The 27,251-nt window shown below is 35.8% G+C and overlaps 1 protein-coding gene across 1 annotated transcript in view; it reads left to right on the forward strand.

The window, feature by feature from the left end:
• Positions 1-231: 231 nt before the first annotated feature.
• DMD (dystrophin) overlaps positions 232-27,251 on the forward strand; it is a 2,167,959-nt gene continuing 2,140,939 nt past the window's right edge. The window contains exon 1 of the mRNA XM_072818058.1: positions 232-386. Coding sequence (XP_072674159.1) covers positions 380-386 — 7 coding nt within the window. The 5' untranslated portion in view covers positions 232-379. The remainder of the gene's footprint in view (positions 387-27,251) is intronic.

Here is a 27,251-nt window from a genome sequence, read left to right on the forward strand (position 1 = left end):
GCAGATCCACTGTTTTTTAGGCAGGAAGAATGCTCGTTAAATGCAGAACGCTGCTCTGGCTCATGTGTTTGCTCCGAGGTGTAGGTTTTGTTCGACTGACGTATCAGATAGTCAGAGTGGTTACCACACCGACGTTGTAGCAGCTGCATAATAAATGACTGAGAGAATCATGTTAGGCATGCCCACCTAACCTAACTTGAATCATGCGAAAGGGGAGCTGTTGGAATTCAAATAGACTTTCTGGTTCCCAGCAGTCGGCAGTAATAGAATGCTTTCAGGAAGATGACAGAATCAGGAGAAAGATGCTGTTTTGCACTATCTTGATTTGTTACAGCAGCCAACTTATTGGCATGATGGAGTGACAGGAAAAACAGCTGGCATGGAAGGTAGGATTATTAAAGCTATTACATCATTATGAATACAATTAGAAGCTGACCATGACAAAGCATATGTTTGAACAAGCAGCTGTTGGTAGCTGGGGTTTGTTGCCGAGCTCTTCAAACTCTGCAAACAGTGTTGCTTTTACGGAAGGGATTTTAAAATTTCCTTGTGCTGCGTTAGATTTTGGGGGGGTGTGCTTGCCTCCAACCTCAGGAAAACACTTCTGGGATAGAAATCCGTGTTAGAAGATTTTAGAATAAAGTATTTTTCAAGAGTCTGGGTTTCTCCAGGTGGATGATGACCTGGGGGTGGTGGTGGGGGATCTCTGAGGGAAATCTAACCCCAGCTCAGTTACATGCTATCTAGTAACCAGGACTGATTGATCTATTGGCATATTCAGACATTGAGAGAAATGAGGATGTGTAGAATGTTTGGATAGGTTGAAAATTGTTACACTTCGTTCCTGTTTTATAAGGAGTTTGGCTGTCAGTCTTTTCTCCTCATCAATTTTTAGCTTTTGACATTTATTCAGTCATTCTGCATTCTATGAAGAAAATACATCAATATCTCCTGCAGGGTTTTTCAACAACTCCAGCATCTGTTTCAGCTATTGAACTGTATTCACGTTTTGCCAAGTTGATGTCGACCCAGCTGGTCTATCATTTCTCGCTTGATTACTGCTCTTAATTTCTCTGTATCAGCTTGTTTCAGATAGGGCTTTTTGAAAGCTGTTAATGAAAAATGACGGAAAATGATAAATTAGTGAAGATTGGAGCATTTATTTATTTAATTATGTTGAAACCTTAATGAGTTTTGTCTTACATTCTCTTTTGCCTGCGTACAATTTTTAGCACCCTTGTGCTGTTTTGCAATATTTCTTTCTCATACAATCACTGGATTACACTTATAAGTACTTTGAAACAAATGAAGCATGAGCCTGGACTGTACCTGGATCCAAAAATAAAGTTTTTGGGAAAAGGGGAACAATTTAAGCTTTCTGTGGAAACTATGCATCGTTTCCATATTCTGTCTTCAGACGCTGTCATGGGGCTATGTCACTGAGTATATATCGGACCGAACATATTGAAATAATCTCTATCACCACTAGGGTAACACAAAAATAAAACCTTCAAAGCTGTTTTTAACAAGTGATTGTTTAAAACACATGTCAAATAATATAGAAATAGATTTCTGGAGTGTGAAAAGCTTGGCTGTTAATTATCTATATGATACAGATTCTTTCGGTTCTCTGCCCCATCTCTCCAGTAACCTCAGTAGCTAAATCATCCAAGTTAATAGACTATCATGTATGAACATCTAGCATGACCTTTCTGTATATACGGTATTGTTCATATGTGCTGTGTCTTTTCTGTAGTAATTGTAATATCCCAGTCAGTCTGGTCAAGGAACACTACCGGCTGTTATGTAACTTTTCCCCCCTGAATGTTAGTCCATGTTTTTCAATTACGTATTCCTGTTGGAAAAAGTGACTTAAACCAACATGTATTTCAGTAGCGGTGAATTGGTTAGAAGCCGGTTGGCTAATTATACTACTTAGATTCATCCAAATTAGTCACTAACTTATGTTTTGAGAGATAGTCAAGCATTTCGAGGAGTACTTTTTAACCTTGAAGCATACACGACTGTGGTTGAATATAAAATTCATAATCCATACACAGGGCATGAAAGAAAATAGTTTTCTAGATGTATAGCTTTAGCAGCAAACGTATTTTTAATAATGTGGTGTGGACAACCTAATTATTTCCTGTTCATACTTCTGAGTGCTGTATGTGCTTTTCTCCAGTCTGTTAACAGTGCTCAATGAATCTTTGGGAAGCTCAAAGACTGGCAGAGAATTTTGCATCCAGATGATAAAGGGTTATTTCTTGGTTGGTTGACAAAAATCAGCTATATCTGTACTTTTGTTTAAAATGCAGTTCTTTTCTGCCAGTTTTATTTCCCAACTTTATAACCATTTTAAGTGATAATTCAAGTCTGGAAAAACTCTTTTGCATCACATATTTAGTGGGACTCTCCTTTTGTGAATTGTCTCCTGTGAGAAAAATCCGAGCTTCCTGTTCGCCTCACACTCCTGTTACCATAGTGACTTAAAAAAAAGAAGGTTTCCCTTTCAATGAAGATAGTGTGATTTAAATCAGCCACTGGACTCCCCAAACTGTGGGGTTTTTTGTTTGTAGTTCAGGCTGTTTCGTTTGTGACTGGGAAGTACTCTGTATTTGATTCCACTGATGAATGGAGAGGACAGACGCTAGGTGGCACCAGCTGTTGATTATTAATGGAATCTTAAAGGCTCTGGGCCACACACCTGAAAAGCAGGCATACACTTATTGATAAATGTCTTTGTAAGAGTTGGAAATGCTGGCCAGTCTCTCCAGCTCTGAAACATGATTAGCATGCAAAGTGATGAGACCATGTGAAGTCTCCAAATCCTAGTTGCTTAATTCTGTGTTTTCTGGAGAGGTTCGGGGTGGGGGGGGGGAGCAGGGGCAGGAATGGGGAAGAAATGCATGAGAACAGAGTGAATGAAAGGAATGGGACAGGTGAAATGGACTCTTACCGTTTAAAAATCTTTTTAACATGGAATTGGTTACTTGTACAAATCTCTGTGGGCTTCACCTGATTCTCTACAAACCTAGATTGTTTTTCCCAAGGTGTCCATATTATAAAGGCAGCTGTAGCAACTACTTGTCTCTTTTAGGTAAAAATCCAATTAAGCATCATTATTTTTAATTCAGTAATGTCCCTGAGTTCTTCTTTAATGAGAATACTGTGCAGTGAAAATGCCCACTTGTGATTGAGTTGCCCACCTTCAGATGTATCCCTTCATCCAGAAAGACGAGCAGAGGGAGATGTTCCCAGTTAAGAAATCTTCCAAAACTGAGAATATGAATTTTTGTTTTTAAGCCACTCAGTCTGTGACATTTTGTTGTGACAGCTCCAGCTAACCAGTACATCTTCTGTTCCTTGTTTATCAAGTGACTTTTATCATGAAAATGTGTTGAATATTAGCACAGTGCTGTTTCTCAATAAAAATGACCATGTGTAAAAAAAAATTCTTTAAGATCTTTTGCCCCAAGAAGCTTGTCTCTTCCTATTATTCTCCAATTCTCATGTTGTCTAAATTTGAGGAATGAAAAAGCTAATAAAAACAAAAACCACATAGGCGTGTGCACACACAGACGCAGAGACACACACATACTTCTGACAAAAGAATCAAAACTCTTTAAAAAAAGAGTGCTCTGATGGTATTTAAAATTGGTGCTGGAGTTAAACCAAAATGAGCAAGAAGGAAGGAGGTCCGTAATTAGGGTGAGGATATTAACTCTTCACGTTGGAATTTTTTAAGAAAAATAAGCAATATTTGTCCCTCATTGGGAATAAGCAAAAATTCCTGAGGATTTTTTTGGGGGGTTGGAATGAGGATTGGTTTTAGGGCTGCTTTAGAATGAGGGGAAAGGTAATACAGACCAGGTTCTCCAAGATTCTACAAAACCGTATTTAATTTAGCCACCTATCTTGATTATACTGTGGGATTTGCTGAAGACTTTTGTGATTTAGTCAAGATGGAGAAATGTTTTCCATTTGATATGTCTGAAAGATTAATTAAATTACTAAATTATTCTGCCTTGGGTGCATTAATTGAATCATTGTAAACCAGGAAGCATCCTAGTTCTATTCATTTGGCTCTATCTGATTTGGACCTAATTTCTCATAGTGTGCTCTGTAATTCTAACATTGGCTCTGCTTGGTTTGTGAAATATTAATACCCAAAACATGAAGGAAGATCAAAATAGTTTAGCTGGAGAGGAGAACAAATATATTGTATTATTCTAATACTGAAGGATTATGACCCCCTGGGAAAAGCAATGAGGCCAAAAAGATGAATCTCCCTCAGAATAAGATCCTGCACTAAGGTTCAAAAATCAATCCAAGTACAGTATGGGAGACAGTTAACGCTTAACAATAAGTCATTGAAAAAGACTTAATGATTTTTTTGGCCTTAAACATCAGTCATAGTCTCATACAGTATTGAAACAAAATAAAACAGAGATGTTGTACATTTATCCTTTGAGGAAGGAAACAAAAAACATGTTTTAGAAGGAGAGGAACATCGTGGTGTCGGGAACTTTAACATTTGGGAGAGTATTCAGTGAAAAAGATCTGGATGCTGAAAAGTTCTAAGAATGAGAATGTGTGAGAGGCATCAAAGGTCCTAGAAAAGGGAAAAGTTGAAGAATGCTTGAATGAACAAGAAAAAAGAAAACTTTCTTCAACTATTAAATGAGCTATAATGTAAAAGAGGGATTAGACTTATTTGTGTCTCTCTGAAAGACCCAAAAGTAATCTTCCAATCAATTGTATAAGCAGAGAAGTGGCTACTTTGTGAGGTCCTTCACTCCTTGTTCGAAAGTGTTCAGGGTTAGGAGTGGATTTCCTGCCATAAAGAGAAATTTAAGAAGGAGATATCTGATATAATTTCTAATTTTGAGAATCTGTGATCCTAATCATTTCATGAAAAACGTATTCCCCTTTTCAGGTCTTTCATTGCATGTCTCTACAAGCTCCAGGCTAGGAGTCAGCCAATTGTGGCCTACAATTCTTTCTGGTTGGCCAGCTAGCTGAGAATGGCTTTTACATTTCTGAATGAATTGTTTTAGAAGATGGGTAATATTTTGTGACATAGGAAAATGACACGAAACTTCAATTTCAGTGCCTATTCATAAAGTTTTAGTGGGAGATAGCCACACCTGCTTGTTTACATATTGTGTAGCTGTGAAGTAGTTAGGGCAGAGACCATAAGGGGCCATAAGGCCAAAACTATACACTATCTGGCCCTTGGTAGCAAGAGTTCACTGGCCTCATCTCTAAACCGTGTGATAACTTCACTTTTTGCTGATTAAATAGTGTCAGAAACAAGCTAGGTCACAGCTAAATATCATCGGAAGGCCACAAACAGAATTGTGACCACCCATAGTATTGAAATACTACAGACTTGGAAAAGTGATCAATATACAGCCAAAGAGTTCCTGATGGGACTATTTTGGCTGTTACTGTATTGAGAGATTTGACTTGCTGAGGAATGTTTATTATTTAATGTCAGGAGGAGAAAATTTGAGGTCTCTGCAGTCACTGACATATATCTGCTTTGCCTAGGCCCATTGATTTTGCTGAGCTTATCTATTTGCTCAGATTCAGTTATTTGTATGGTTCCTCTTCAGATATTAAGTGATTTCACTAGACTTCCAGAAAGTGCAGAAATCAATGAAAAACAAGGTAAAGTGAGTGGAAATCATTTCTTGTAGCTATCCTTTTCCCTCTGCATAGGTCTATAAAGTCTGTAAGCAGCTTTTGCCTTACCGAATTCTGGACAGGTTGTCACCTTTTAAAAAAGATGAGGGTTTTCTTGATCAAATGTGGTCTGGAGGGGATCAAAGAATAGCAAAATAAAAGTCTATCTGTGCACTGCGATAGAAAAGAACAGTTGAGGCTGTTAGAATGTGATTGATAAGACATGCTAGAGTTAAAAGTTAGCAGTGAGATATTTATATTTCCCTGAACACATGGATATAAGAGATGGGATTTTTTTTTTCAAATCATATGAGAAACCTTAATCAGGTCCTAAGCATAAAATTAAGGGATTCTGGATTTACCATCGTAAATGACAATCTCCATAATTCTACGATTGTGAAACTAAAATCCCCGCATTTTTCCCCAGGGCAGTGTATCATTTCTGTTCACTGGTAGCACTGGAAATTCCTATAAAACCCATAGGATTCTTATTTTATTTCCATGAGGATGTTACTGAGCAGCTATCTTGTGATGCCTGTCTCTATGGTAACAGATACAAGGCTTAAGGGTCTGAAGGAAAGTCTTCCTATTGGTTTAGGGATATGGAGCGATGAGGGCGACTCACCCAGGAAGAGGATAAGCTAATGGAAGGCAAAAGAGACCATTGAGTAAAAAACTGTCACGAGGGAACTGTTTTGTGTGTGAAAACAGTTTCATTTCCTCTTTATCTTAGAATGCAATAAAATCCAACGTGTAAGTAAAGTTAAAAAAAGAGAGAGAAGATTCTTAAAAAGTATTGTTTCCAACCATCCAGTCAATTTTATGTAATTGTAGGCACACAAATCTTTCTCTTAGTTGGCTTGCTCTTCGCTTTGCCGGAAAAGATTGCTTCTTGCCTGACATTGATAAGAGGAGGACTTCTACCCCTGGCAAATTTAGTTCTTGTTATTGCTATCAAAGATTTTGATCTTTTTCTTGATTTCAAGGGTAAGAATATTGAGCTCTGGCTGGCATTCCTCATAATCACGGAGCTTCTCAGGGAATGAGGAAAGTACCCGGCCCTTCCAATATATTCTTTTTAGGTCTGTTTCTACTAAAGACCAGTAGCAAGTAAAACGAGCATACTGCTTATTTGAAAAATGAGCATTTTGTATAGTGTGTTGTGTTGGGTAAGATTTTGTGTTTTTCCATGTTTTATTTTGGATTTTTTAATTTAAAATAATAAAAGCAAAAAAACCCAGAGGTTTAAAAGTAATTGGTTTTCCATTTATTTCACTTTTTCCTTATCTTTTAGTTTAGCAAATATGAACTCACCATGGTTTAGTTGTTTTAGAAAGGAGATGAATGTGACTCTTCTTTCCCTTTGATTTAAAGTATATTTCAAGGTGTTATCAAGTAGCCAAAAGTATTTAAAATATTTGTGCAATTTAGATGTCCTTCAGAAAAATATATCCCAGAAGGCAGAGATTGTTGTCTGACTGTGGAACTCTTAAACATATTTTCTGCATTAAGACAGGTATTGTTGCTTCATTTATCCTGTTGTCTTCATATATTATAGGTTAGGGTCAAAGGAAAAAAATAATAAAATAATAGCAATTGAGCAAACAATCACAACTTGAAGGAAAATTGAACTTTATGGGAGTCGAAGAGAAATACACATCAAGTGACATTTTATAAATTAACACATATTGTTTATTATTCACAGGTCACAGTGCTTAAAAGCTTTAAGTCTTTTTTATTTTTTAACCTTAAGAAATTTATAGATTCTCTGTGTAGATGTAACTTTTCACAAGTTTAATTCACTCTGTAGATATTAATAAAAAATATTTTTAGAGCTTGCTCACATGGTCTTTAAATGAAATGAAAAAAATAGCATAAGCTGTAATATTGCCATACGTTCTTTGATAATTTTGGAAAATCGGTTTTTTGAAAGAAAACCTTGTTTAGAATTCTGCACATTTTGAATCATAAGCAATAATTGCAATATAAATTGAGGTTTCTGAAGAAAGCAAGGTGTCTTGAAATATTACACATGTGTACTGTCTTTGGAAATGTAAGACATGCCCAGTGTATGTCTAACATGACTGGCCTCCAGAAAATTAATTTTGTGGGGTTTGGGGCTTACAGAATCCAAAGTACAGTGCAGGGAATATGCAAATGGGTAAAAAGATTGAGCTAAAGGACTGTAGAAAGTAAAGATGAAAAGATAATCTTGTGGACAAACGTTTGCACAGAAAGTGGGGGGATGGCTGAACTGCAAGGTTGGAGAGTACACAAAGATTAATCACTGTCCAGATACACTAGAAGGTAAATGGTGCCTATCAAAGTTCCCACATAATATTGTCATTGCCTGGCAATCCAGAGACAAATACAAATAACAAAGAAGAAAAAGCTGGTGTGTGTGTGTGTGGGGGGGGGGGTGCTCAGCAGCGTCCATCTGCTCTGCTAATGGCATTGTTACAATTGATTGTAATGCTCCCAGGATAAAGCATAAGGACCATCATATTCTCTTTTTTAAAAATAGAAGCAGAGATAATATATGTTAGTCTCAGGTGTACAGCCTAGTGATGCAACAGTTGAATACATTACAAAATGCTCACCAGGATGAGTGTAGTTACCATCTGAAAAGACCATCGTATTCTGATTTTACTAGCACACATCTCTGTCTTAACATATTACAGGGGGAATTATGCATTACAGTGCCAATTAAGCTGGATTATGGAAAATGACGTTAATTTTAACCTGAAACTTGATGGGTTTTACGCAAGTTGTAGGACTTAATTTATGTTCTGTGACAAGCGTGATAAAGAGGAGATTGAGTCAAAGGCTGCCCGTGATAGAAATGTTAATGCTGTGAGTAGGAATCTCAGGTTCAGCAGCCTTTGCCTGCTGACCCATTCATAGGCTGGCTCTGGTGGCCATGGTGGTAAGGGGCAGAACCCACTTCTCCATTAGGACATCCAGAACACGATTAGAGGTCACTGACTGAAGTGACACATTTCTGCACCTTTCCATTCATCCAACAAATATTTATTAATAACTTCTGTCACGTTCTGTATTAGGGCAAGATGACTAAGATACAGTTCCCTAAGGGATTTAGATAGGAATCTGTTTTACATGGATGAGGACAGAAAAATATCTATAGTGACAGCTTACTAGGGGGCAGCAGCTACTGTGAATCCAAACAGAAAAGCCAGTTTGGGAATGAGTTCTAGAAGCTTCAGTAACATCCGTGCATGGAGCCTGCTCCTCCCTCTGCCTGTGTCTCTGCCTCTCTCTCTCTCTATCATGAATAAATAAATAAAATCTTTAAAAAAAAAGAAAAAGGTAAAACATTAAAAAAACATTAAAAAAAAAGAAGTGTGTATTGGTCTTGTGGATGTTACCTTTAGCATGGGGACTGTTCTAGTCTCATCCTTAATTTTCTGTTGAGATGCCATGTGTTTTTTTTTTATTGTGAACATTGTGTTTATTATAATTATAGCATGCATCTAGATAGATACATTTTATAGAAGCCTAGAATTTAAAGCCCAGAAACTCTTAAAGAATACTTAGTCCAGTCTCTTAATTTGACAGATGAGGAAACTGGGACCTATAGAGATAAATTCACTTGCTTAACACTTCTTGTAGTTAGGAGTAAGACCAGAAATAGAACAGAAGTCTCTGAACAGTGAAGTGTGACTTTTTCTATTAAACCGCATAGTCTTTAGTCTCTTCTAATATGGTGACTCAAACTCCTTGTTTGTCTAGAAAAGCCAAGAAATGCATGATACAGTTATTATAATAGCAAGTACAGTGATGCATGATTCATCTCATTGATTCTCTGAACAGAAATATCCCCCAGTAACCAACTGTTGTATAGCATGGCTATGCAAAATTTACACTTCAATTTCTTTTTGGTATTTTATTTTTCCTCTTTCATGTCTTTGTTATTGCATTCAGCTTGCTCTCATATTTATTCTTGTCACTTCTATCATCTCATTCTACATGAGGTCCAAATTCAAGAAAGCCCAGTTTTTCCATGGTGGATTCATAAGAATACTATTTTTCTAATATTGTTCTTCCAAATGGAAGTAAATTCAGGTTGCAGAACCTCATTACTAATCTAATAATACCAAATATTTCTTGGAAAAAATTATATTCTAGATAACAGCACTTGGTATTTTTCATGCATTATTTTAGATAGCACTTTGAACAACCCCAACATATGTGTTATCACCATATTACTGATCCAGAAAGTGAGCCTTAGTAACTTTAAGCTACTTGTGAGACAGCTGGAAATTGAACCAGATTTATCAAATCTCAAACATCACACTCTGTACACGATTACACCCTACATGCTTGGAAGGAAACTAATATAACAATAGAGGTTTGGGACACTACCTGCTTTTACTGCTTCTGCAGTGGGTTTCACAGATGGCCCCAGTCTTCTAATATCATTTAAATATTTCACTTTTGTGTTCTTTTTTTTCAAAGTGGTAATCAGGGCACTTTGGTGCTTTTTTGGTGTTGGCTTTCCTAGTTTTATTGACTGAACCGAACTCTTGATAATAGAACAACCTAAATACTGACAGGTAGGTTCATATCCATAGACTATATTTTAGCTGAATTTTCTTCTGCTAAGAAGCCTGACCTATTTTAAGAGTCTTCGATTTCGTTTCTTTTGAGCAGTTTATTTTAGGATCTGATTATTTCTCACCTAGATTTTAATTCCAAATATTTCTTGCTGCTGTTCGTGGACGGATCTTTCTACCGATGGCTGAGAATCAGCCCTTTGCCAGAGTGAGTTCCCTTGCCACACCTCCCTGGTTTCATGCAGAGCGGACACATGCTGGTGCCTCCTTCTAGAAATCTGAATCTACATAAGCTACCTAGCGTGTTCTTTTTGTCTTGAATCAGAGAAGCACATTTAAACAATTATTTTGTAATTATTTCACTGTGTCTGAACAAATAGTGATGGCTTTACACCGAGGATCTCTAATTCATAGGCATTTAGAGAATGCTTTGATGCTTATTGTATTCACATAAAACCATATGCAGTAACTTTAGTAAGAAGTATCATTTTCTCATCATTCAGATCCATATCTCTTTGTGATTTAGTTTCTCTTAGCCCCATTGTCTGCTTTCCATACCACCTGTAATCACTGACTTAGTTCAGATCCCTGTAGCTCACTTTGAATACCATGATAGCTTCCTAACTAACCTGTGGGTCTTGGGGCTCCCCAATTTACTCTTCACAGAGGCTGCTAGGCTGATATCTCTCAGAAGCCAAATTTAACATGTCCCTCCCCTGCTTAAATCCACAGGTGGCTCCCCATTGCTTTCAGGATATAATTCAAATAACTTGTATGGAAGAAACGGCCCCTTACAACATTTCTTCTGCCTTGTTATACGGTCTGATTTTTCAGCCACCATATGATTGCCTTACCCTAGTCTTAGGAACAGTTCTCTGAATTGAACATGCTCCCCTGCCTTATGCCTTTGTGAATGTTGACCCCACTTCATGCTCTAAAGACATCTTTATTCCCCCATATTCACTTGTTGCATATCCTATAATTCTCCCAGATGATATAGATGATGCCTCTTCTTCATCTTTGGATGAATCATATACCCCTGTGTATACTCACATAGCATCCTTCTCACCTCTGGGTTAATGCTTAGCTGTCTCTGCCATATACTTTTCAGGTTATTTGTTTCTTTATAGGGATTATTGGTTCCTGAAGATTGTTATTTCCCCTCTCGTGCTTTATCCTTTGCAAAGCAACGGGGGAAAGAGTGACTCATGTTTTACTTACAGCTGGAATGAATTACAAAGCCAGAGGTAATAAGAGTTCTTTCAGTCCTCACAGAGCATTATTTTCATTTCACCCTTTTTCATTCCAGTGTACTAACCGTAGTGCTTAATAGGTAAATTGAGCACGTGATGGTTTTGGTGCATTTTGTGCTGGTGGAAGTTGGCATATTAAGCTTTGATAGTATAATAGTTATCCTACATATTGGAAATGCTTAGAGCGTAGTACTTCAAAGTGTATTTCCCTTGCGATTTACACATTACCTCCAGCCGAGGTCTTAATTCACTCAAATTATCTACTAAGGAAACAATAAAAATAATTTAGTGAAATGATCAAGTAAGATCGCAGTAGAGTAAAATGACAGTTAAGTTCAAGGTAAACAAGTTCAGGCATATTAGTAATGTGAAACAAAGTGAAAATGTGGCCATTTGATTCCTTCTTCCATCACTCATAGGAAATGATGGGCTTTTCCAGTCACCCAGCTGTGCTGTTTCTCATGGCTGTTATAAAGTATCCCTGAAGTTAAAAGTATATATCCAATTCCATCCCCCTCCCCACTGAATTTTCATTAGGAAATGAGAACTACATTCAAAAGGGTTTCAGTGTGGAAAGTAGGGTATATACAATGCCGGCAGTAGAAAAGCGGTCCACCTCAGGTCCACATCTGGACAGTCTACCACATAACCAGTTCCTTGCAGCTGCAAAGAGAGGCAGAGTTCAATGGATATATCCAGCGATATGGGATGTTCACACCCCCCTTGCTCTAATACACAGCTTTGTGATAGTAGGGAATTAATAAGGAAGAGGAAAAACTTAGTTTCTTATAATCCATTAAATCATTTCTGTGGAGGGAAAAAAATCAAAGATGCGTGAATGTGTAGCAAAGCGGTTCCAAAATGTATCCATTCTTTACAGTTCTCTGTGACAAGAAGCCACATGCCAGGAGCTATGCATATTTAATTATTTATTTTGATGCTTTTCACAGAATTTCTATTCATTCTTTATGGATATTTATATACAGTCCTTTTCTCATGTAGTGGAATTTAGTGCACTGTGTTTAAAAGATACATTGACAGAATTCATTTGTGCACATTACAGTATTTATTAGGGAATGAAACAGTCATTTGTAGAATTATAGTAACCAAAGAAGATGATACATTTTATTGTATTGTTCATGAAAATAAGATGTTGTGACTACATTTACAAAACACTGTAAATATGATGACACTTGTTGCATAGTTTATAAACAAACATTGACCTTGGATGCAAGAATGGTTGGATGAAAGGTAAGGGAACATATGGCCATAATCTCTATAAGGAATGCATTCAAGATTGCCTATTAAAAGAATGCATAATTGCTAGTTTTCTATTTTTGAAAAAATAATACCTCTTGATAATCATTTGTGTCCAGATGAATCAAAGGAAAATCTTTACAACCTTTAATGTAGCAGAGCTAGAGGATAAATCCTGGTCTAAAACACATGGGACAAGTGAGAGAATTGATCATGGTATGAGACCAATGACCTCCGTCACTGTATCGGCCAGTGTGCTGGTATCAGCCTATATGGGACACATCAGCACAGGTCCAGGTGGAAGCCTTCTCCAACCAGATGGATTTTCTGGTACTTTTAATTGATTGAAGGAGTATCCATTTTTTATGAGAAATATTTCAAATGTAAAATGGAAACTTCTCTGAAGGTTGAGAAAGTTTTTTTACACATTAAGGCTCATTCTAATACAAATACAATGTAATTACTAATAAACTAGCTAACATTATAATAGTGATGAAGTCTATAAAATTTTGATTTCAAGTACAGTATCGTTTCAACAAAACTGAAAGGTTATTTCATTCTTTTGAAAAGAATTAAAGTGACATACTTCTAACAGTGCATGCGCAATTACTAGACCCTTATAACAGGGGGTCTGAATGCCTTCCACTCTATTCTAAGAAACCACCATTCCCATATATGCCTCCCACTTCATACTACAATTTGATTCTTTGTCTCATGGTTTCCATTTGCTTTGGGGCTAACTGAAAGAAAGTGTCCTGGAGGTAAGATTATTTGGAATTGCCCGTGACACCGATTCGGTGAGAGGCAATAGCAAATACTCCATCTTTCTTGTCTCTCAGATGAGACAATTCTGTTTCCTAGAGGTCCCAAGTGGTATTAAGCCTCAGTTGAACACAGTGACAGTGAGCTCATCAACGTACACTGTGCTGGCTTCATTTTCTTGTCACTCACGTCTTTACTGTGCTTCCCGGGATCACCTCTGAAATAAATTATTTGTGTTCAAATCCTCTTCGTAGGGTCTGCTTCTAGGAAAATCCAACCCCAAAAAACATTATCAGTAGTTTCACCTCTAATTTAATTTTCATCAATTTTTATCAAGTAAGTGTATTTGGGGAAATAATAAGGGCAATTATCGAAAGATGCATTGGTTTGGGAGTTAAGGAACCTTAGAAATAACACACCAGTTTTATCATTTGTCATTTGGCAGTAGTCATTATCATTTTGGGCCTTGTCTTTTCATCTGAAAAATGGAAACATCAGATCACATATGGGTAAAGACAAAAAAAAAATGGAAAAGAGAAAAAACTAGCATCCCATCACGTATGGTTGCTTAATAGTAGTTTCCAGGAGTGCCGTGACAAATTTCCAAACTGTCCAAAACCAGTGGGAAAAGATGTCATTATTTAATGCCACGTGTACCAGCATAAATGCAATGGGAATGAAAATGGATATTCCATATTTTTATCATTTCTAAATAGGTTAGATCAGTTTTCATGTTTTTTAATATTCAGAATACATTCTCTAAAAGAAATTTTATGTGGAAGCCCAACAGCACAACAAAACAAGTTGAAAATGTAGGCATTTTATACGAAAAGTGAGAAGGGAAATTAATTCCCACTTGCTTCCACTTCTGCCCTACAAGCATAGTGATCATACCCTTAGAACTTGAAAAAAGCTACTGTATTAGATAATGTCTATGACTGCTTCCAACACTCTCAATCTAGAAATTGGTTTATTTACTTATTTAACTACACCCTGGAAACAGCCAACAGGTAACTTTAAACTGGTAATGCCTACATATACCAAGCAAGACTGAGTACATAAATATATACAACTGCACAAATAATGCTGCCTAATGCTGACAAAGATAGGATGTCTGGGACCATTTGGCTGGGGCAGAGAGGGGGGACTACATGTGATAATACTAAAGGCTAAATTTTCTTAGAGATGGTAGTCTGACCGCCAAAGCCCGTATTGCCATTGAAAGATTTCTTTAAATTCAACTATCATAGTACTCGTCTTATGCTGAGCATTGAGAGCTTTGGAAAGATTAATCAGAGGTGATTTCTGCCCTTGAAGCTGACAAGGATTGGAGGAGAAATGTCACAGTCAGAATATATGACTCCTGTGATATATCACCACTCCCCCTTTACCCTCGAGCCCTCTTCCTCCTGCTCTTGTGGCCATGGCCCCTGACATTGTGGTAAAACAAAACATCAGTGTGGGAAAAGATACTGAATTTCTAAAGGAAATAATTTACTGGAATCATTGGCAAATGGTGTCTGTCATGCAGTAACAATCAGGTCACATCCTTTTTTTGTTCAAGCCTAACGTGGGGGAAACTTTCCCTGAGATTTTATAAGCAACAAGTAACACAGTTCCTATTACTTCCCTGTGTGGCTCTTTTCCTGTGTCTTTACAATATCATGAGAACTACGAGAAAGGCTCCTGATGCTGCCATGTGTAATACTGGATGGTTTTTAATTTCATTCAGTCTTTGAACAGTCCCTCACCCATTCATCAAAAATTATAATTGACTGTGTTTACACATGGAAATGATGAAATACACATTTTCTTACTTTTCTGTTCTAGATTATCATTCATGGAGGCCCCATAACTGACCCCAGCAATTCTCTGTCCTCACCTTAATGGAAGTATTACGATGTAATTAGCTGGAGAGATTGAAAGCACGAAAGAAACCATTATGAACAGACTACCCATTTAAGTCAGCTTGTCACGTTTTAATAGAGGGAAAAGGTTGAAGGTTTTCTTATCTGAGTGCAGGTCCCATTTTCTTATAATACTTGTCTTCCATATGATTCACATCTGTTCTGTCTGTGATGTTAGGAAAGATGATGATGGTGAAGGTGATAATGATGATGACTCCTCATAATGGACAGCTATAATAGCAGGTAGAATGTGGTAAATAGTAAAAAAAGAATGGTAGATAAATCTCAGAGGTGTTCAGAGCAAGGTGAGGATGACCCTGAGTTTTTCTTTCCTGTCTCTCTAGGTGTTTTAGACACATCTGCTGTGTGTGCATGTGTGCGTGGGAGGGGGGGGAGTTCAACTCAACTTACGCAATTTTGTCCCGTATTCCTATATACATTATGCTTATGAGTATCTATTCATTATCATTTCCCTTTCTCTTTTTTTAAGAGACTTTATTTATTCATGAGAGAGACACAGAGAGAGGGAGAGAGAGAGAGAGAGAGAGAGAGGCAGAGGAGGAAGCAGGCTCCATGCAGGGAGCCCAACGTGGGACTCGATCCCGGGTCTCCAGGATCAGGCTCTGGGCTGAAGGCAGTGCTAAACCGCTGAGCCACCGGGCTGCCTATTTCCCTTTTTTTCTGATTATGGACACACTGATTCTTTTTGATAGTACTGACTGTGAAAGAACTACCATCATATAACACGTTGTTAGTAAAACTAGGAAAATGTATTGGGAGTGTTCTGTGGATAACAGAGTGTTAAGGAAAAAATCATTTGATTTGGAAAGAGAGAGTAAGAGAGTAAGGCCAATTCTCTAATTCTTGAGAATGATTGAGACTAGGGAAGTAGGGACGCCTGGGTGGCTCAGCGATTGAGTGTCTGCCTTTGACTCAGGGTGTGATCCCAGGATCCAGGATTGAGCCCCACATCGGGCTCCTTGCAGGGATCCTGCTTCTCCCTCTGCCTGTTTTTCTGCCTCTCTCTGTGTGTCTCTCATGAATAAATAAATAAAATCCTTTAAAAAACAAAAATAAAACCAAAAATAAAAAAATATTAATAATGGAGAAAAGAAATTACAATATTCAGGTCAAAAATGATCAAACAGCCATTTCACATGGTTCAACTTATATATTCATCTTAGATAGCATTTCATTCATTCATAGATAGATAGATAGATAGATAGATAGATAGATGAATGAAACAATTAGTAGTGTACTCCAGAGGAGTACACTCCAGAGGAGTGAAGTTCTACTGAAACAACTGCTTTACATTGGTATATACATTTGATTGAATGACTTAAAGTTTAAAGGTTTTAGGAGCTTAAAAGATAGATATTTACACATTTACTTCCCCAGTCTGATGATTTTGTATATAAAATCTATATGCTCCCCTACTGAAATCAGAAAAATGAAAAAGTTCTCTTCCGTGGCAATCTTCTTAATCCCACGTAATCTTTATACTGTTAGAAATGCACTGGACTGCAAAGGAAGAGACAACTGGGGAGTTAACTATGAGTATAAATTTTTCTATATTTAATCAAATTTACCTAACTCTAAATCAAATAAATTTGGCTGAAACCAGGCAGACTCCTTTCCTACTGAGACAGTGGGCTCTATTAAGTGCTATGTCTGCCTAGACAACATTATGATTAATTTTCCAAATGCCACTTAGTATGCATTTAAACTAACAGAGTAATGGAAGAAGGATTGATATGAAACACAATTCTTCATTTCAGGAGTAAAAACTTCTCTTTCAATCATCTGTTTGTTTGGTTTAGTTAAATAGCACATGTTTTATTAAATTGTAGATGTAAATTGTGAGAGTGTATGGGAATCTGAATAAATATTGCTGGAAATACCACTATCTTGGAAAGTTGTTACCTTTAAACACTGTTATTTCCTAAAATGTACGAGCAGAAATAACATAAATATAACATTCTTAATTTATATTATAGAAAAAAATACAGTGTTTGCAGCATGAGAGGATTTTATATATGGTAATAAACACTTAATAATTAAAATCTAAAGAATTCCTTTGGCCAGTCTTTTAGAGCATGGGTTCTGGTAAAAGACCAGTATTACTACTTTAAAAGCAATTAGTGCTGTTAATCTCTTCAAATCAGTGCAAAGATTTATTTTTGTGAGGTTTAATATCTCTTGTAAGAAGTATGAAAACAGTCTCAAACATGTATGTATTATTTATTTTCTTCCATTGCAAAAAGGAGTATGAAATTTTAACTTTTAGGTAATTGTAAAAAGATTTTTAAAGAGTTAGAATTGTACTTTTATTTACATTTACTCCAAAGAAAATTCAATATTTAGGTATAAATATAACAAAATATGTACAGGATCTATATCTTGAAAAATCACAAAATTTTGATGGAAGAAATCAAGACCTGAAAAATTTCAGAGACATACCCCTTTCATAGATTAGAAGACACAACATAGTAAAGACGTATCAATTCTCCTCAAATTGATCTATAGATTGAATACTTGAAGAAGGAGAAGAAAGTGGGAGGAATCCCTACTCAATAATATATATATATATATATATATAATACATATATATATAATCGAGACTGTAATATTGTTGGTGTGATAAATACAGATTGATGGAACAGTATAGAGTCCAGAAATAGACCTGAATATGCCAAACTGATGTTTGACATAGATGTAAAAGCAATTTAATGGAGGAAAGATGTTATTTTCATTTGTTAAGAGGGTGAAAAATAAAACTACAGAACGTGAAAACACATATACAAACCATCTATCAGCAAAAGTATTTTTACCCGCAATATAAAAAGACCTCTTAGAACTCAACATTTAAAAACAGAAAGCCAATTAGAAAATGGGTAAAACACCTGAATAGACATTGTACTGAAGAAGATAAATGTGGCAAATAAACACATGGCAAATGATTTAATATCACTGCCATTAAAGCCATTTAATACAATTTTAAAAATAAAAACAATGAGGTGTCACCACACACCCATCAGAATGTGTAAAATTAAAAATAGTGATGACCGTGATGCTAACAAAAATGCAGAAAAGCTAGAACATTCATGCATTGCTGGTAGGAATACTGAATGGTTATAGCCACTCTGGAAAAGAGAGTATAATAGTTTTCTAAAGCAAAACGTGAGCTTAACATATGACCCAGAAACTAAACGTTTGAGCGTGCATCCCAGAGAAATCAAAACGTGTGTTCATGTGAAAGCCTGTACACTAATGTACATAGCAACTTTGTGTACAATAGCCCAAACCTGGACACTAATGAAATTTTGTTCAAGTGAATCTTGTTCAGCAGAGAAAGAAGTCTTACCATGTGTATTAACTTGGATGGATCTCAAGGGAATTATGTTGAAGACAAAAAGTTAATCTCAAGAGGTCACATACTATATATTATTCTAAGGCATTCTTAAAATGACAGGATGGTGGCTCTAGAGTGCACAGTTGTTGCTACCAGGGGTTATGGAGGGTGGAGGTGAGGGGGACCATAGTCTAAAAGGACAGGAGATGGTCCCGTGATGGAAATTTCCTGTACCTTACCTGTGGTGGTAGCCATACCAGTCTATACATGTGACAAAATTGCACAGAACTAAATACACTAACACAAAAGCACACCGAAGAGTTCAGATAAAACTGGTGATATCTGAAAAAGGTCAGTGGATTCTATTACTGTTAACTCCTTTATTGTGATATTATGCAACAGATGTTACTGTTGAGGGACACTGGGTGAAGGGTATGTTGTTGTCTATTATTTCTTAGAACTTCATGTGGATCTATAGTTATCTCAGTTTTAACAGAGATTAAATTAGGAAGAGGGAGAGAAGAATGTAGAAAGGGAGAGAATGAGAGTTTAAATATACGGTGTTTAGTTGCAGTACTAGCTGCAATAATATGACTATTATCATGCCTATACAGAAAATTTTATCTTTAAAGTGATTCTTCCATTGAATTTATCCAGCTTAAAAGCAGAAATTAAAGACTCTAGTATCCAGACATGTGAAAGCAATGCTATTTGTTGAAATTACTGTTATAATCAATCGACAATGGAGACATGAAACCAACAGCAAGTTGTGTTAACTCGAATGAAAAAGCAACATGACTTTGTTTTATTCATTGGAATGAAAGGATAGGTATCTTTGTCTTAGATATAATGGTAAGATGCTGTTATTTTTTTCCCTCATGGCTAATATTTATGTAAGAATGAATTGCTGAAAGCTCGGGCACCTGTGAAAAATCTGAAAAAGCATCAGTAGAGCACCATGACTGGGTTTCTAACAGTGAGAAATGTTTTACTTTTTTGAGAATGTGAAGGATGTCAGAGGACATTTAAATGAGAAAAACCATGAATGGAAACTGGATTGCAAGTCAAGAGAGAATTCATTTGAATCTTTAAAATATTCTAAGGTTTCCATGCAAGCTTACTAGCTTCTCATAGATTTACTTCTGTGAAAGTACCCCAATGTTTCAGTAGCACAGTGTTGGGTATTTTTTTTTCTTTTGCACAAGGTTGTGTAGGAGGGTGTGTGTGTGCGTGCATGTACGTGTGTGCATGTGGACATGTGTGTATGGCTTTGATTTCTGTAGTCACTGAAATATTTGATTAGATGATTATCTTTGTTTGAGCCAGCCCCTCCCACCAAATAAAAAAAGCATGTCATTGTCGAAGCTGAGAAAGCTTTAAATGTCATACATGTTTTGTTATATCATTCTGCTGTATACACTTCTGACTTCTCAAAGTTATCTAAGATTAGACACAGTCAATTGAAGGCAGCATAAAAAAAACTGTGTTATTGTGTCCATAGATATCATGTTGGTTTCTTTGTCCCGAGTAATTACTATAGAGAAAGAACAAGTGTGTGTTTTCTTATCATCCTGGAGGTCTGTACACTATTTGGAATTGGTTTTCTATTGTCCCTGTAGTTCACACAGAATCTGTTTTACTGGATCCTTTTCACTTATAAGTGATGGTGACATCAATGGTAGTTGTTGTTTTATTTCATCTTTTTCTCCCTACTTTTCTTGCCATCTGTTTGCAAATATTCTGCCCTAGTGATTACTACTTGTCTTGGAACTCCTGTGAATTTCAAACAATGATAACTTCAAGCATGAAGTCACAACTATAGGGCAAAGTTGATAAATCATCCTTAAGCATTAAGCCTTGCCTCTGAAATCAGGTACAGTTTAATAAACTGGATGCAATATTTTCTCTTTCCAGAAAGTTAAAAAAAAATGTTCCGGTTTGATCTGATTCATATAAACACAGAAGTTCCTCTTGGAGACACACACATCTCATATCTCAGTGTTTCATCTTTTTAGTTACAACTTATATTAATACTTTTTATGCCTTTAAAGACACTGATGTGAGGGCATTTGGTTTTCTGAGTAGCTGTTTTTCAGTCACTGGTGGTTAATAGAGCTTTTCATTCCCTTGGTTACCTCTTGTCCTCATAGATGAAAGCTGAGTATATTTTCATTGTCTATTGCTAGGCAAAAAGTGATTGCATAGTCATTTATTGACAACTACCATAAAAATAATATAACATTGGTTTTTCTTTTAATTTTACTTTTTATTTTCATTCTATGTATAGGAAAGAGTAGTTTGTAAAAGCTAGCATACTATAAAACAGTTGGTAAATATTTCTAGAAAAAAAATAATCTTGATTCAATAAAGGATTATACTCTTCCAAACTCTTTGGATAATACTTCTAACAAACTACTCTTCTACTCAAGGAAAATGAGGAACTTTGTACAGAATAGTCATGTGTTTATGCAATGTAGAAGGCATGATAATGGCCACCCAAAGAGGTGTATGTCCTAATCTCAGGAACCTGTGAATATTTTATCTTAGGTGGCTGTCTTTGAGGGTCTTTAAGGCCACCATCAGGTTCAGTGATTGACTAGGAGGACTCACAGAATTCATAAGACTAGTTATACTCATGGTTACAGTTTTTTAGGGCAATAGGATAAATATTAAAATCAACAAATATAAAAGGTACCCAAGGCAGAGTCCAGGAGAGACCAAGTGCCAGCTTCCTGTTGTTCTCTCCCACTGGAGTCGTAGAGTCAATGCTTAATTCTCTCAGTGGTGATGTGTTACAGCACACAGAAAGTATTGCTAACAAGAATTTAACCATGTCTTGGCTTTCCAAGATTTTACTGGGGATGGTCATGTAGGGGCAGAATACTTATGTGGCTAACTTGAGTTCCTAAGTATCTAGTCTCTACAGAAGTCACAATACTAGAGTATGACTCAAGGGCCACACTATAAATCGGGTTGTTAATATAAATTGCATTGTGCCCCAAAGCCTAATGTAAACAAAGACACTTAATCAGAGAGGGTATTATCAGGACTTAGAAGTTATCTCCCAGAAACCAGTTAGGAGTTAGAACTTTCTTTGGAATGTGTAGAGTTTGAACAACCCAGGCCTGCTGAGTTCGTTTTTTTACTGCATAGTCACAAAGGGGACTTTGTGGATATGGTTATGTATCTTGAAACAGAGAGATTATCCTGCATTTTCTGCATGGGCCCAGTAAGATCACAATGGTTCCTAAAAGAGTCAGAGAAGGAGATGGAAGGATGAACAGTGGAGCATCAGAGTGATGTAACATGTAGATTGGAAGATGCTATGCTGGTGGCTTTGAAGATGGAGGAAAAGAGCCATAAACCAAAAGAGTGAAAGCAGGCAGCTTCTAGAAGATGAAAAAGGCAAAGAAAGTAATTCCCTTCTATAGCCTCCTAAATGAACACAGATTTAGTGACACTTTGATTTTAGCCCAGTATCAGTTTGCCAACCTCTAGAACTAAAGGAAAGATGCTAATTTCATAATAGTTTGTAATATAAACAATTGGAAAATAATACAGTAGAATATAAATATTATATGTATATATGAAAATATATTCATATGTGTATATTTGACATGTGTGATTACAAGCACATGTGTATCTTTGGGTAATTTAAAACAAACTTTATTCATGTTCATCTTACTACCTGCACATCTTATCCTCAAGCCAACAAACACACATTGAGACACACAAGTATACACACTTACATGTGCAAACATCTAAAACGCACCAGGTTCAGATCTATTTTCCTCCAATGACAGCTAACAAATTTGTGAATAGAATACATTGGGTTTGACTTGGGATTATGAAATTCATGGTAAACATCATCAAGGCAGATGGATATCTAGGTTTTTCATTTCGTTGATGAACAGGTTTTAGTATACAAGGTGACAGTTACTATTAAAATTTGGATTTTATACCTACTTCAAAGTAAATTGCACCTAGAGTCCATTTGCAAGCTCCACATTTTAGAAATTCAGCTATGCATTTGCTGTATTTATTACATTCTTCTGCATTTTTCTTACATCTACTTTGCTTAACAAGAAGACACTGAAGTTTTAGGTAGTTCTTTATGTGACTGAATTAATAATATAGTTCTTCAGTTGGTAAAGAGAAAGCTCTTGAAATGATCTTGTGCATTTTTCTTATTCTAGTTACTTGGTAAATTGAACAGTTTTTAAACCTTTTGCTTAAAATTTCAGTACAACATAACTAACAGTATTTCTTAACCGTGGTGCTTGATAAAGCCTAGATATTAAAGGCTTGGTATACAATATGGCCCGGCAGTTAATCTGCTCCGATCATGCAGAAGGGTAATTAGAGAAAGTCAACAACATATGTAAGTCTGTAATTTAGTTTTCTGTATAAGTAACGTAACTAAAAGGGATGAAAAGCATTAACCATTTGCGACTATAAACAGTGTAGTGTTTTACAAGAAGAATCTAGTCAGGCAGTACACTGAATGCTTATACAGAAAATTTCATTGTTCGTGGACTCCGCATTTTTGTGAATTTTGTGACTTGTTAAAATGGATTTGTAAACCCACGGCACTTGTGCCATCACTCAAATAGGAACATAGTATCAAAAAATTTGAGTCTTAACATGCACACTCCCAGATGAGGTTGAAGTGGCACTCTACCTTCTTGTTTCAGCTCTCATATATGTCCTTCTCATGGTCTATTTAGTGTCATATTTGCCACATTTTTGTGCTTCTTGTTGTTGTTTTTCCCGCGTAAAATAGCCTCCAAATGTGGTGGTGAACTGCTGTCTCACATTCCTAAGTGCAAGAAGGCTGTGATGTGGTTTACAAAGAAAATACATGGGTGAGATGAGCTTTGTTCAAGCATGAGGTTATGCTGTTGGCTGTGCGTTTGGTTTTAATGAATCAACTATTTATTAAATAAGGTGTCTTTAAACAGAAGTACACATAAAATAAGATTATGTATTGATCGATTTACAAAAATGTTGGGAGCCGAGACTTGCAGGAACCTGATGCTGTATTTCCCCCAGGGTAGGTACTTAGGCCAGTATTCACTAATTTGATGTTTGTAATTCCTTTATGGAACATTACTGTGAATAGCAAGAATGACTGTATTGGGTCGTCATCCTTCCTCTCAAGCCACTTGTACAACGTAGGGTCTACACTTAGTGCTGCAAATCCACAGGGACATTCACATTTCTCAGGTTAGGTATTTAGCTGTTTTGGGGTTTATAAGAAACCAATGAAACTACATACTAGTAAAGTCCCCAACTATATGTTATTTATTCTTTGATTATTTTTATCCTATAGTATAAATATCATACACCTGAATCAGGAATGTCGTGATACCAAAATGACACAGCTCTGTTCCTTAAATGAATGTCATACAGGTTCTGTGAAGAATAAATCCTTCTTTTTCCTTGATGGGAAAACTTGTTCTTTTTCTTCTCATTTTCTCATCATCTTATTTCTAATCTTAAATGGTATTTCTCTTTAATGTTTTTCTCCACTTTTCCTGTTGAGTAGTTTTCTTAGCCATCTGTTTTGCATTTCACTTCTATTATCTTCTTTCTCCTTTTCTTACATCAGCCACAAAGATTATAGAATCCCTAACCTCTGACTCCCTGAAGTATTTGGCATGTGGCAAGTGTCTCCCATTTGGTATTTATCTTTTTATATGTATGTCTTTTATACATCTGGGTCTAAACAGAGCCCTGTGTATAGGAGTGGGTGCCCAGTAACTAGTGGCATTGATAAATGGCAGAACCTTCTATCTCTTTGCAAAAAAATGCTTTGAAGAAATTCCCTCTACCATTCAGAGAATTGTGAACACACACACACACAATAGGTAAAAAATTTTGAGTTAGACTTGCGTATGTCATTTAAATACAGAATTTAGTTTAATAGACATGCCATCCTTCCATTTGCTAGTTCACTATAATTTTTATACAATTAAAATATATTATTTTCAAAGCTTTCTCAAATTAACCAGCATCTCATTTTATATGACCCTACTAGATGACCTTGACTGCAACCCTCCCAGGAATAACCATGAGGAAACAAAGCAAACAAGCTTGCTCATGTATCAGCTTTTGCTCATGCTCTCTCTCTTTTTCTTCCTCTATGTGTGTGTGTCTCTCTAGTATGTGTGTGTGTGTATATATATATATATGAAAATATGTGTTTATATGTATAAATGCACATAAAAATATTAAGTATATGTATATCTGCCTGTTGGATATGTATGCATATAAAATTTTACGTAAAAATGTGTATTTATAAAATTATAAAGATTTATACTGGTGGTATACAAAATCTATGTGACCTTTGCATCATTTTGAGCACCAAAGTTCCTTTCATTCATCTGTGTGTCACTCTTCAAAATAATTTCTACTTTATTTTTCAGTATAGGATATAGCGTGGAAGTTCCTCTTCTTGCCATCAGTTTCTTCAAACCCTCTGCCAGATATTGTCAATATTACAGCAGTAAATATATTAGAACATTTTCAGAACATCTTGATGTCTTTGAATTAAAATATCAACTACATTAAAATAATAAACCTAGACTTATGATCTTTATTTTGGACTTTATGTGGTTTACCAATTGGAGGCAGAGAATAGAATAATCCATTTTTACAGAATTAGAGCATACTTAGGAAGCAAAACTTACATGGATAATTTCTTAATTCACTGTGTCTGCTAGGAGAAAAATCAGGAAATGACTTAATTAAAATGAATAATTTAGGTGATATTCTCTGTATTGTAATCCATTTTTAAAGTAGTGAGCTTCTCTGGGAAGGAAGAAAATATTTATTTAATCACTGATTCAATGTTATTATAGACCTTATGTGTTCTTGCAGAACATAATAATGGTTGGTAATTTGACTCAGATTATCTTCAATATGCTGGACTATTGTAGTTATGGCAGGTCACATTTTTTTAATTTAATACATTGATATAAAATATTTAGTCTTTTGTAATAAGCAATTAAGACTTTTGTACTTAAGAAGTCATTTCAACAAAAATATTATAAAACTGTTAGGCCGCTAAAATAGGCTCTATGCATTTTTAAATACAGTTTACACTGGTAGATTATTTTTCTCTTGAAAATATCTTAATAATATTGCTTTAAAGAAACATCCAAGATGCATTATAAGGTATTTGAAAGGAGACTGAGTTATGTGGAAGATTTCTGTTGTTCTTGTAATTCCTACATGTTTTTTTTAAGATTTTATTTATTTTTCTTGAGAGACACACAGAGAGAGGCAGAGCCATAGGCAGAGGGAGAAGCAGGCTTCCTGCAGTGAACCTGATGAGGAACTCGATCCCAGGGCCCTGGGATCATGACCTGAGCTGAAGGTAGATGCTCAAACACTGAACCATCCAGGTGCCCCCCTCCTCCACGTTTTGAGAACAAACAGATAACCTTAGTTTCAGCTTTGTTTCCTCAGGGAGCACACACTAATTTTCATTCCATGTTGTACATTTTTTAAAAGATTTTATTTTTAAGTGATCTCTACACCCAATGTGGGGCTCGAACTCAAAACCCTGAGATCAAGAGTTGCACGCTTTTCCAACTGAGTTAGCTAGGCGCCCCAACATATTCTAAATTTAAAGCACATTTTGCTTTTGAATTCCAGTCTTAGGCAAGGCCATTATAGCTAATAAATGAATAAATCAAAACATCACACTAAATACTTCTAGACTTTATTGTTGGTGGAAGTAGAAATGGGGGATAGAAATTGAAGTCTTTCTATCTATTTCTGTATTATTTGTATTTTTAGTATAATAATTTAGTTACTCCATATATGCATATTTTTTAAAAAAAGAATATTCCTTTTTAACAAATTGGCCAAGTCTTGAGGTAAATATGCCTTTTCACAAAAGGTCCACAAGTGACCCATCTCCAGGTAGGTTGTAAACAAACTGTTGCATCTTGTATATCCTTATTATTTTGAAACAAAAAAAAAAAGTATATATATATATATATATACTGTTTCTTACCTACCACTTATCCTGAAATAAATATATCATCTCTTTGCAAAAAAAAAGATGTATGTTTTATATCTCTATATATTTATTATAGATAGAGATCTATAGATACAGATATTTGTATTTATACTTTAATATAGACAAATTTCCAGATGTTCAAATGCCTTTATTCTTCTCATTGAATATTGAGGGATTTACACTCTATACTCATTTATCATTGGGGTGTATAAAGAAAGGTTTAGATATGTAATGTGTGTTGCTAATATTAACTAGAATCATTGTTTTGAAGTACAGATTTTAGTTCAATAACATAGCACATTACAGCAGACCAAAGTTATTAACTTCAATTGATAAAGAATTATGAATATAATTATAATCCTGTTAATTATTTAAAGCTATGAATTATGCAAATGCAGCAGGTATTATTAATCATCTGCAAGA

Source organism: Canis lupus, chromosome X (assembly GCF_048164855.1).
Source record: "Canis lupus baileyi chromosome X, mCanLup2.hap1, whole genome shotgun sequence".
NCBI classification, from domain to species: domain Eukaryota; kingdom Metazoa; phylum Chordata; class Mammalia; order Carnivora; family Canidae; genus Canis; species Canis lupus.